General features: G+C 38.1%; 1 protein-coding gene across 1 annotated transcript; it reads right to left on the minus strand.

Moving 5' to 3' along the window:
• Nucleotides 1-61: 61 nt before the first annotated feature.
• LOC105386975 (extensin) lies at nt 62-9894 on the minus strand. The gene is made up of 2 exons (XM_011557630.3): nt 9792-9894; nt 62-1487 (listed from the first exon to the last, which is right to left on the minus strand). Exons 1-2 carry the CDS (start codon nt 9804-9806, stop codon nt 450-452), a joined length of 1053 nt encoding a protein of 350 aa, XP_011555932.3. The 5' UTR covers nt 9807-9894; the 3' UTR covers nt 62-449.
• Between the last annotated feature and the right edge of the window lie 3496 nt (nt 9895-13390).

The raw sequence follows: 13390 nt of genomic DNA on the forward strand, positions 1-13390 counted from the left end.
TGTTTAGAGCAACTATCTTTATTTATAAAAACTTCAAGTATAAGTAGGCACTAAGCTTTCTATGTAGGTACTATTTTATTTGATTAATAAGTACCGGTGGCGTATGGAGGTTGGATAAGGATAAAGAGATCAGTATTTTTTGTTTTTTTATTTGGTGATGATTCAAGGCAGTAAAATCTCACATTAATTTTTACACAGCATGTAAATAATAGGCACACTAGCATGTGTTTTACTACGCCCGTACAGGATTCTTATAGTTCATACATTTATGTTGGTAGGCATATGTTATATTTGTTTTATAACACAGCTACTACCACTATGAACATTACATCATCATCCATCATGTATCTTTCACCCACACATCATGCATTTATGGTTTACACAAACACACAGTAACAATAACGTCCTTATCATTAGTTTCCTAAAATAAATACTTAGTCCTTCAATACCTAGTTACTAATGGCCGATCTGAAGGGCCGCTTAGATTTTTTACCCATGTTAGCTAGATCAATTTTGATTCCGTTGGGAAGGACAGCCTTGTTCTCCTGGTAGTCGACGTAACCTTTCTCCTCCTGGTCTTGCTTGGTCTTGTCACAAGGAATACCAGTCTCATAGTTGTACTCCCGCTTCAAGCCATCGGGGTCGACGTACCCGTACTTCCCCCGAGTGACGCAGTTGTTGCCGATTGTCTCCTCCTTGAACGATCCGTCGTCGTTCTCGAAGCCCCACGTGATGCTGCCGTCTTCGTTCTCCTCGCGGTACTTGCGCAGGATCTGCGCGACCGGCTTCTTCTCCTTGTTGCTGGTGGGGATGTACCGCTGCGGCGCGAGGTTCTTGGGCGGCTTGGCTTCCTGCGGGCGCGAGTACTGGCGCACCGGCTCCTCGTCCTCCAGCAGCGGGCGCGGCTCCGGGCGGAGCGAGGGCCGCTGCGGGCGCGACGACAGCGGTTGCAGGCGCTGCGGCTTGGCGGGCTCGTTGCGCACCGGCGCGAACTGTGGCTGGATCAGCGGCCGGTACTGCGTGGGGCGGATCGGCTCCGGTTTGTAAGCGGGCGGAGTGGACTGGTACGAAGGCGACTGGTACGACGGCGGGTTGTAAGCTATCGGCGGCTTCGGCTGGGAAGTGGTCGTGATGTCGTAGAAGTCGTTCTGGGGCTCCGGGGTCGAGAACAGGTTCGGGGAGAAACCTGTGGGAGTGTTTATTTCGATGTCGTCCTCCGGCTCCTCAGTGACTGGTTTGGCGGGTTCGTCCAGCGACTGGAGGTTTGGGCGCGGCGCGGCGTCCACAGACTTGAAGGAGGGTCTGCCCTGGCCGGGGCGGCGGAGGCGGGGCGCGCCGCCCGGGACGGGGCCGGGCTGGAGGCGCCCCTGCCGGAACCCGCCGGCGCGCACCTGCCCGAGCGGCACGGCCCCCGGGATCTGCAGTCTCGGCGGCGCGGGGCCGTCGAAGTACTGCGCGTACGCTGTCACTGCGCACAGCATACATATCTGGAAAGAAAGAAACAATTCGTTTAATATACTTACTTAGTTTTAGTGTGTGCTTCTAACAGCATTCCTTTTGTGTCAGTATTTAACAGAAAACAGTCAAAGAAGTCAAGCGCCCATGAGACCCCTTGGGGAATACGAAATAAATTATTTGTATATTGTAACTAAGTACCTACCAATCTATAATATGCCTATAGACAGATTTATGATTAAATGTTAGTTAAGTACTAGCCTACATCACTTGGACGTAGTTACGCAGAAAGGCCTCAATCCACAACTTCGTCAAAATTGAGTTATATACTAGAACATGCTATTTAATGTAGGGTCTACCTGTCAAGAAAACAAACACAGTAAAAAACCAACTACAACATACTTTTTTGATGTGGGGGACCACATTGTATGAAACACACATTTTTTAGTTTCACATAAAGGACTCAAACTGTTTGAGTCCTTTTACAGAAACGCATTTCCTATGAAACCATGAAAAATATAGTTTTTCATAAAAGACTCAAGCGCTCTGAGTCGTTTTAGAGAAATACGTATTCATTAAAAAAAGACAATTTGTATTTAGCAGAAAGGACTCAACCCGTCTGAGTCGTTTTAGAGGAATACTTATTCATTGAAAAAAGACAATTTGTATTTAGCAGAAAGGACTCAAACCGTCTTGAGTCGTTTTAGCGAAATACTTATTGATTGAAAGAAGTCAATTTGTATTTAGCAGAAAAGACTCAAACTGTCTGAGTTGTTTCATAGAATATAAGTTTTTAATAAAACAGTTCAAATTTTATTTGGCAGAAAGGATTCAAACTGTTTTTGTTCCGTCTCTTGGCCACTATTCTGTCACCGCATTTTTTCACCTTCCGTCCCCCCACGAGCCAAGTATACTGCCACTCCCATTTCAGTTCGGCGACCCGCATACCGACGTTGAACACTTTCCTCTTTTGACGGATCACCACGTTGGGAATACGTCTAAGCGAAATACTTAACATGGCTCGCTCTATAGCTCTTTGTGGAACTCTGATTCGGTGCACAGTTTCGTTGGTCATCGTCCATGTATCGGCACCGTATGTTAGTGTGGGCAAGTCACATTAGCAATTAACAATCCATAAGCAGCGTCGCTCGACTCTCAAACATCTATCAGATTCATACAAGTTACGCCCGATTTGATAAGCGAGCGACGATGCCTAAGGATTGTTAATGGCTAATTTTCGGTGGTGGTAACTCCAAAGGAATGTCACAAGGTGACTTGGTTCTCACACGACTGTCGGACCGGGAACCAAATCGACCACATTTTGATTATTCGAAAATGAAGACATTCACTTCTAGATGTTAAGATACTTAAGAAGGGTTGCTAAAGTCAAGAGTGATCACCACTTAGTGGTTGGAAAAATCAGCTTGACGATAGCGGGAGCTCAGAAGCAGGCCACAAGATCTGCCAAAGATATCGCTGTAAATAAGCTGCAGGACCCAGAAGTCAGAAGATAACTTAGTATCCAGATCCACAACAAATACCATCAACCTACTAAGTGTGGGCGACAAGCCTCAATCAAAGATAACTGCACTGGCATTAAAGACATGTTTTAAAAAAGTTGCGAAGAAATAATAAGGCACGAGGAACACTTAAAGAAAGAATGGATGTCTAAAGGAACATGGCATATGATCAACTCTCCAAGGAAGACTTAACATCGAACTAGACTACCATTCTAAAGAAGCACGAGTTGCGTACGAGTATTTTCTTTGTGAACAAAATATCAAACGTAATTTAAAAAAGGACCAACGCTGTTAGTCTGATTCTATATCTTGGAGAAAACAAACAGCGGCTGCCATGAAGGATCTATAGAAAGAATCAAATAAACTTTGCAACAAACCCCAGGATATCTCCTTGTTACTATGGAAGACCGACTTGTAAGATGGTATGACCACATTGCCGAAGTTTTTAAAGATCTAAACCAGTCTGCATCTGAGGAGTTGGATGCAGATTCAATAAACCAGGAGCATCTTGTATATCCAGATCTTGATGTATGTCAAGAAGCATAATCGTAATCATTATGATTATAATAAAATCGATAGCAGTCGTTAAGCCTACTCAGAGACCTTCGGGCGGCTTGAAAACATCTGACAGTCGGGTTGGCCAATTACCCGTCAACTCTGTCAGCACAAGCTTGCTTGTGTTGGGGTCCACTAACCCACACTGAGACAGAGTAGTGGACTAGGTCTAATCCCTTCCTTCATTGAAAGGAGACCCATGCCCCGGCAGTGGAGATGTGACGGGTCGTGATGATGGTTAAATTTTAATATCCAACCGCAAAGTAAAGTCGAAGTGATACGGACCATACGATCGCTGAAATCCCACTTTTCAGCGATCGTATGGTAAGCACAGGGAACGACGGATATCCTACGGAGGCATAAAAAGGAGGATAGTTGCAATATACCGAGGATGATGAAGTGAAGTTAGAGTAAAAGAGAATTTTATTTATGTCCAACTTTATCCTTTGAGGTTTGCTTATGTTCATATTGCTTTATCCTGAAAATTATGGGATAATATGGGATGGGACACTTACTAAAAAAGTGGGCTTCTATTTCGTAAAAAAATATATCAAAATCAGTTAAGTTGATACAGAGTTTTGCTCTTGGGAACACATTTCCGGTTAGAATTTTATTCATGCCCAACTTTTTTCTATGAGGTTTGCTTTCCGTCAAAATGCCTTATCCTGAAAATTATGGGATACAAACGGGTCGTAGATACTCACTAAAAACGTAGGCTTCGATTTTGTAAAAAAAATATCAAAATCGGTTAAGTTGATCCAGAGTTTTGCGCTTGGGAACACATTTCCGGTTAGAATTTTATTCATGCCCAACTTTTTTCTATGAGGTTTGCTTTCCGTCAAAATGCTTTATCCTGAAAATTATGGCATACAAACGGGTCGTAGATACTCACAAAAAGGTAGGCTTCTATTTTGTAAAAAAAATATCAAAATCGGTTAAGTTGATCCAGAGTTTTGCGCTTGGGAATACAGTTCCGGTTAGATTTTTATATAGATGTGAAATGTTGTTTCCGATTACATTTCAATATAAATTATTTAATTATAGGTTTACTTTTGATATATAATTTTTATTTTGTGTAAAAAAGTAATGTCTTGTGTCTACAATATAAATATTTTACTTTAAAAACCATATTGTTATTTAAAAAAATATTTTATAAAAATAAATATTTGGTTGGATCCTTTCTGCGAAACGTTGAATTTCCCTGCTTGCATAGAAAAAGCAATTTAGGAGAAAGGATCCAAGTGCATATTTTCATTAATAACTCAATAAATATTCGTTATAGCTACACCATGATTTGCAATAGTAAAATAACAATAAATATGCATAATTTAACATAATTTCCACATATAAGATGCTTTTCATTGCTGAAGAATACCGATTAGAACTTAAAACGTCTATATCTCTAGAACTAGGTTTGTGTGGGTTGAGTCCTTTCTGCGTAACTACGTCCCTTGTGGTTTGTACCTGCTTACTTAGCGGTTATCAGTATCACAGTATGGATTTCAAAACGATTGGTCAACGCTTTAAGGCGGGTACTGTGAGCAGTGATTTGCATTCCTGCTGAGCAAAATCCTACTTACCTATTGATTTTATCAGAAACTTCGCTTGATTTTGAGAATTTTGTCAGCTTATTTATGCGTATCTTTTGGATTGTGATGTAAGAAAATAAATAAATCATTATACAGGATACTAGGTGTACGGCTTAATAGAGCAAATGGAATAGTTTCAGAGAGCAATAGTTTCCATATTCCTACATACATTATAGGCGCCTTCTCGAATCGTTTCCGCCTGTAGGTATGCAGAGAAAGTGGTATAAAAACACACTACCTAGTATCTACCTACCTCATTGACAAGCAATTGTTGTGGTCAGCTGTTGCAAGCTCACCATGCGAAATAGCAAATCGATGTCGTTAAGTTATGCGACTTACGCGTGTCGCAAGTTGCGGTAGTGAGTCAAATTGAACTGTGTTCAGTCAAATAAGTAAGGTGTATTTTAAGTTAACAAATACAAGTACTTATATCTAAATTAATTGTATACCACACATCGTTAATACTTAATACCCTAAACCCTAAATAGAGGTAGAATATACATATCTAAAAACCCCATGAATAGTGGCTTTGAGACGCATTCCATCACTTTTATTCAGTCAACTTAAAAGTTATAAATGCAAATAAATAGTTACCTTCAAGATATGGGTAGGATATCCTTGTAGGTACTTAACCTTCTTATAAAATGCCAGTATAGCCGAGCAGAGAAATTACCCCTTTTGTGGGATTACTACAGCAATAAAATAACGTAAGGTCAGTCCGTTCGTTGAATGTTTTTGACGCACACATAGTGAAAATAATACAAGTAAGTAGTAGTTAAACTAATTACGTACGAGTAGCATTTAGGCACGGTTCATTCAATGATATCGATTTTAAAAAGGAACTATATTTCTTATCCAAAAATAGTTACACGGATATATAGAGTTTGCCACGGAGACAAAAATCTGACCTTTCCTGATTTTGGTGTTTGCACGACAAACTGGCTAAAAGCACGTCTGTTAGTACTTAACCTTTACTTTTCTCTCTTTCTGATATTTGAAATGAACTTTTTCCACACTACTTGCAATACATTTTAAATTTAAAGACTTGAAGATTGAAACAAGTCCGCAAAGTCGAGTAGAAAGGACGCCTGGTGCATGCCGGTTCTGACGCCCAAGGTGATATGGAACTTAACTGCACTGAGAATCGAACCCCGATACTCTAATATAGATCATGTTATCTACGTCGTAACCACCATGGCTACATCATAAAACTATGAATGAAAACATTTCAACATTGCACCAACAATACTGAGAAAGTAACTGAAGAGAAAATAATAAGATTACCTTTATTAGGTATGCTCTATTGCAACAGGTAGGTCATTAGCCATTTGTGGAAAATTTAATGATCTAGTACTTATCCATCTAAATAATTGTGTGTAACAATGGACAACATTTCATTTTCTTTACCCTATATTTTTATTAGTTATTCGGAAAGTTTATAGAAAATTAGTGGACCCGTATTTTTTTATTTTGTATATACATAAATTTTTGCATGTTAATTTTAACTTTAAAGTTAATTATTTTAAAACCGGAAGTAACGTCACATATTAGGCTCAATTTTTATTTTTGTCTATTGTCTGAGTCTCGAAAAAAACCATAAATGACACTGACAAGTGACATTTAAACTTTGTTTACATGCCAACCAACAAATGGGTCATTTTCAAATGACCTTGATATTTCTGATGATGGAAAGTAGGTACTTATCATGTAAAAAATAAGCAGAAACATTTTTTCAGCTGTGTAGGCAGTGGCATGCTCTGGGACATATTATATAGAGGTCATCTCTTAATAATAAATAAAAAATATTGTCAGAAAGTGTCAGAACAGAATTAATGAAAATGACCCAAATAAACAACAACGTCACGATAAAACGTCAACGTCAATCAAAAATGAAAGTGACAGTTACTTTGTTTTTAAATCTATAGGCTTTGATCATCAAAATGCATCGCACCTGATGCATGACGTCATCAGCACTTTTTTACTATTTTATGATTTTCTCGAAAATGATACATCCAAAAAATACAAAAACATTTTTTTTGTGGCCTTTAGAGCTAAATCTCGAAATGGTTTTCGATTTATAGCAGCTTTAGTTTTTTGAAATGTTGTCCATTCGTCAAAAAATTCTAAAAACTATATATTTAGCGGTTCAACTAGCAAGCTCATAAATTACTAAATTATTCAGATAAATTAAAACAATGTTATTACAACCAACAGGCGAGAATATAATATAGATATACTTTAGATAAGTGAGATTTAGTATAAATTGCGCAAATAAATAAGTTGCGCACTTGCACTACGCGTTGAATTCTTTTGTATGAAACATCGAGCTGCTCCGCGCCGTGGGCTTATGTGCATGCAAATTAACACCTACGCCCCTGTTATTAAGCAATTAAATACAATAGCAACTTATTATTGCCTAACTGATGTGTGCATTGAAGCAGATAACATTTGAATTGTTAGTATTACCGCGTTGTACATACATTAATCACATAATACTTAAACTGAAGGTGCAGTTTTACACTGTCCAGTACAAATTAAATAGTCAGGCAATAGTTACTTGCTGCATCTAAAGATACTGTTATTTTTATGTAAAAAGAGTTATGTGTTGCCAACAGGAACCAATTTCTTTTATAACAATATTAATTAGATAAAGTAATCCTTTTGTTTAAATTTACGCTTTTACTCATCGACCTTGGCTTCTCAACTCATTGTTCACATTTTACACGCATTCTTGGACAGAGTAATTATGCGATTATAGAATTACTTAATTGTGAATTACATCATTCTTGCATTGTTGCTGAAAGTGACGCTTTACGCACAATGTTTCTGTAATTTCCAGAAAATGCTCATTGTTACTCACTCGGCGTTATCCTACTTTGCATATCAAGAACCTGAGTTTGGACATAAGTTCTTATGACATTTTATGTTACAAATAAAATACCTATGATTATTTTTATCAGTCATATAACTATGAGAAGATCCGAATGCAAATATTAATTATAACACAAACATATTACTTATTAATCGTGTACCACATGTGCTTATTATTTCGGCGGTGTATCGCTACCATAGAAGGTATGTATTTTTATATATTTTTAAGGCAATGGTTAATAAAGACTGCAATACTACGATATCGATCAGGAATTCAAAAAATATTTAATAATATTTTGATAAGACAATATGTTTTTTTTTATAGAAAGGAAATTAGTAAATACTATCTTTAACTAATTTATTTATTATATATCGTTCCTAAATTGTATGTTGAAGTAGAATTTGTAAATAATGTTGTTTTCAACTGTACCTAAAAGTGTGTTACAAAATTTTGATAAAACAAATCGTAACAAGATCCTTATAAGTACTCAACAAATACCTACACAGTACGGACTAGTTTTGTGAAGTTAGTTATTTACTATCAAGTTTCAAGTTAGCACAGTTGGAAATAGAGCAAGTTACGTGTACATACCTACTGTAGAGTAGTGTTCAGTTGTGTATAACTGGCCTACCTCGTTGGGTATAGTAATAGGTAATACCACGGGACAGTGGCGTAATGTACGTACAGTCGGATATTGTGACTTTCCTCTGAGTATAATGCATTATAATTTTAAGTTAATAAGCACATATCAACAAGCGATATCAATCTAAATTGACAGCTTTCTCAGGACAAGCTGGCTTGGAAGTGATTTATTGGCATTCATAAGCTATTGACTGATTAAGTAAAGTTTTACTTGGGTTGTACAAAATTATTGCATTAGCAAACGAGTTACCAAAAAAGTTGTAAATGTAACCTATTACATACACGTTTTTCTATTTAATTGAAGTGTTAAATATGATAAACATAACTTTACGACCACTGTTGGTCCACTTACAATTAGTTCCGCCTTGTAGGCTAACCGGGACGGTTACCAAAGTGTAAACTGGACAAGTCAGTGTAACCAATAATAGCAAAGGTATGTAGAGTAGAGCAGTTATAAAATGACCCTGTCATTTCTCAGTAACATTGAAGGCCAATCGAGAAATAAAATACGCTGATATCAGTTGCATAATGTCATTATTGATCTAGTTTTTCTGTATTGAATTTCTGATTATATTTATAGCCGCAAGCGGTAATTAATCTCGGTAAGATCTTTTTTATGCACAAACAATAAGTTAAAAAATCATTATTTGTAGAGTAAACATTTAAATTTCAATCGTAGTCGTAAAGAACCTAAGTTTCAGGTTCGGCAAAATATCCTGTAGTTTATTATTAGATAAATTAAATACATTTTAAATAAACTATGTTAAGTGTTCTCAATTTTGTTTTTCAGTTATCAACTTTAAGTAAGTTGTTATTTGGATAAATATTTCACAGGTGTCCAATTCAGGAAGTAAACTAAAATATTTGAATAAGTATGTAAGTACTTATCTACAAGATACAAGTCACATAAATCCCATTGCACTGATAACACTTTCACCTACTACCACAGTCGTAGTCGTTCAATACCTTAGTACATAAATCCTTACGATTACAAACTATAAAAACATTTGCTGCCTCATATATTTTGAATTTGCAACTTTTATTTTCTTTCAACTATTGTATTAGTTATTGATAAAGTTTAAGATTTTTATAAATTATTTTTTTATCAATTGAAAGAAAACCTTTCTTCTTTCGCTCCTGAACCACTCAGGTACTTACCAGTAGTATGCGCATGATGTGTTTGTGTGAACTATATCCTCTGGAAGCACGACACCACTGTTCGGGGCACTAACAACAAATAAAGGAGGCGGCCCCCGCCCAGCCTATATGAGCTAGCCCACTCTCGCCGCACACACTGCGCGACCCAACTTAACCATTCACTATGCACCCATGCAAATTGCACCCAATTCACATCCGTATAAGATCCTTGCCCAATGAAGAGAATAAGTTGGTAAAAGCCCGAACTTCAAAATAGACTGAAGTTTGCCCAAAACACCCCTCTATTCAAATTGGATGGTTGTCGTCAAATTTACCGCTAATTTTGTCAATTAAAATTCATTGTAGAGACAGTTTAGGTGCTAATGGCGCTGCGTTTTTGGCATATTACAGTTATCTTTTTGGTGAGTTTGTAGTATTACACGTATGAAGCGCTAAAATTAGTTTACTAGAACTGGGTAACTTAGCTTTAGCTATGCTTAAATCAGTTAAGAGCGACCTTTATGCCATACAAAATGATATGGCATACAGCTATAAAGGTGGGCATGCAGGGCTGCATACCCGGCACTCCGTTATAGATAAAGCCGTGAATTTTATGACACATTATTTTTCTACCGAATATGTATTCTTAATTAACTGTATTTGCCGATTTGGTCAAGATGCTTCTCCCTAGGACAACCGCTTTCAACATGACCTTTCATAAAAATGTCGTAGGTAAGGTGTCAACTTACTTACAAAATATTCATGAATTTATAAAATTTACTGATAGTATATTTTCTTGGTGACTTCGTATTGATCTCTAATAAAATTTTGAAGGGGTTGATTTTTTAATTATGGTAGGGTGTTTATTTAAGTAAATTTTTACATATTTTCGAAAAATGAAACATTAATTTATAAGTGTACTAAAGCAGTGTGCATTTTATTATGTCACTAGTGCAGCAGTAATGTTATGACGATAATTGCGGCAGGTTGGACGAGCAAAAAAAGTAAACACACGTGTTTAGCAATGTGGTTAATATCTCTTCGTGCGAACTGTCAGTCTAGGCGGCGAACGGCGGGGTCAACTGCAAATTAAATTTAATATACTCGTTTACTTATTTTATTATGAGTTAGTAATCGTAACATAGGCTCCTAGCTTCTTATTATTTGTTCTTATTAACTAAGGCCCGGGTCTCCTATTTACGCCGTAGGTCTCGTCCAGCGTCACGCCGTAGGCCGCGTCACGATGCTCACTATAGAAATGTACTGATACGGTCTCCCTCACACGCCAACGTTGGCGCGTAGACGTAGTGAGCATCGTGACGCGGCCTACGGCGTGACGCTGGACGCAACCTACGACGAGAAATAGGAGACCCCGGCCTTAGCTTACTCTTCAGTATCCGAACCTCCACCTTAGAACAAAACAAAAATTAAACTTTTAAAACTATAAAAGCTTAATCTATATTTATAAAGTCACTTTAAAAAGCTTTTTTGATGCACTAGTTACTGATGCAGATGGCTATCATTGCAAGTCGTGCGGTAACACATCCTTTATGCTAAGTGTTACAATGTTTGGGCATTGTTCTTTTTCAATTTGAAATTCAATCGAAGAGCGACGCGGGCGCAGCATGCGATATGTCAGCGGAGGTGAGGCAACCGATCGTGGCTTTATCACCGTCATTCAAGGATTGTATAATATCAAGTATCAATATAACAGCTTTTTGTGTTTAAACTTGACCCTATAAGTTAGGTATAACTTTAATTTAGATCAGAAGTTATAAAGTGCTCAGGCCATTGCTGCAAGATCGTAAAACTTGCGAGCGCTCTGTCAAAAAACTCACTATTCCCTTTGCTGCCTTATTTCAATAATGTGATTTCTTGTTTGTGAACCCGAAACACCTGCCTCATTGCTCATACTGGGTTCGTTGCATAACCTTTTGTTTACGTTGATTTAAGAAGTGTTCTCATTACTCCGTTTGTTAAGGATAATGCGTTAGTGTGAGTTACATCATGTTGCCTCACCTGCGGCAGTCCGGTCACGCGTAGGAAAGTGTATCACAGCCTACGAGCCTCCCCGAGATTACAGATTGTCAACCTAACTTCGTTACTCTTATACTAACCCATAGGGTTTAAAATAGCTTATAATTTATTTACCGGTGCCAATGTAGATCCAGACATGTTAATGTGATCGGCGTATAGTCCGGTAGCTCAGTGAGAGTGTTGCCATAATAGTTCATTACCCGTGTAGAACGCGATGGATGTGTTGATTGCATCAACGGGCATAAATCTCTGAGCGTAAATGGGAAATTTCAAGGTGCATCAGTGCACTTCCGATATTTTTGATTCTTGTTTCATAAATTTAATAAAAAAATAGTATTCGAAGGTAGGTATTGAAAAAGATTATAGATACATAAAATATTAAGACGTGAAGAATGCAGACCAAAGTTAGATTACAGTCTGATATGAGCTGAATTCTTCAGGCATTCTTTAACTTTCATTAATTATTCTCGAGTAATTTTATTGTTTTTAAATGTTGATGTTTTCGTAGACACCGCCCCTCCACTTACTCGTACAGCTACTTACATACGTAGTGTTTTTTCTCTGTGCTACATTACTCGTTTATTGTCAAGGTTGGAGGTCTGAATTCTTTAGTCGGTACAGCTAACATGATAGCTGTAATCTATATACAAATGAGTGAGTAGAAATCAGATTTATGATATAAATAGGTATACACAATCAGCAGTTATAAACCATGAACGCATCGTCTTGGCTGTGGCTTGTAATGTAAATACAAATCCAGCTACCTATACTCCGTCTACTTAATGACGTGAGAACATATAGGCTTTGTTAAATACGGTAATAGACATGCCTACTGCCCTTATGTTATCTAGACATCTGTTAGCCAGAAACATTACTGCGTTTTCGTTTTTAACTTGTAACAGTTTAATTTCCAACCTCCATAGACTCATGGGCAACAGTATGCTGCTACGCTACTGATGATTATGATAGAGGGATCCCTTCCAGGTCCAAATACCGAGCGCGGCATTACAGCTACCGATGGTTTTTGCTTCCAGGTACCTAACGTTTAATCAAAAGCAAATGCACTTTGTTCTTCATAAGTGTGTCAAGTGTCCTCGTGTGTGAGTCCCCGCACTACTGGCTCGGATTCCTCGTAGAGCCTCGTAAAAGGCAGCGACAGGACGCGCGGGGCATGCGCCGCCATCGGTACCGCTACTCGCCCTGTTTTACCATTTTTCAATGCTTCGTTCTGAATTCGACACACTGATTGCTAACGAGCGGCTCCTATGGTCGTGACAATTGAACACTCGAGGTCGGAAATAATTTGTTCGCGGGCCCTAAGTATTTAGGGCCAATTTTACACGTAGCGGGACTTGCAAGGTTTGAATCTGTAAATTTATGTAGCAACTTGCTGATGAAATGAGATAACAAAATGAATGCATGCATGCACACGAGATATTATTTTCATGTTCAAGGGCAGCGGAAGGGACAACTTGAGGTGAACCAGTCTGATCTCATAAGTCGTTGTGAGAGGTTGGATGGATGGATAAAAATGCAGTCGACGGAACATTCCGAATTGGCAGCTAAGTACTTAAAATTGCGGT

The sequence above is a fragment of the Plutella xylostella genome, chromosome 23 (assembly GCF_932276165.1).
Source record: "Plutella xylostella chromosome 23, ilPluXylo3.1, whole genome shotgun sequence".
Taxonomy (NCBI): Eukaryota; Metazoa; Arthropoda; class Insecta; order Lepidoptera; family Plutellidae; genus Plutella; species Plutella xylostella.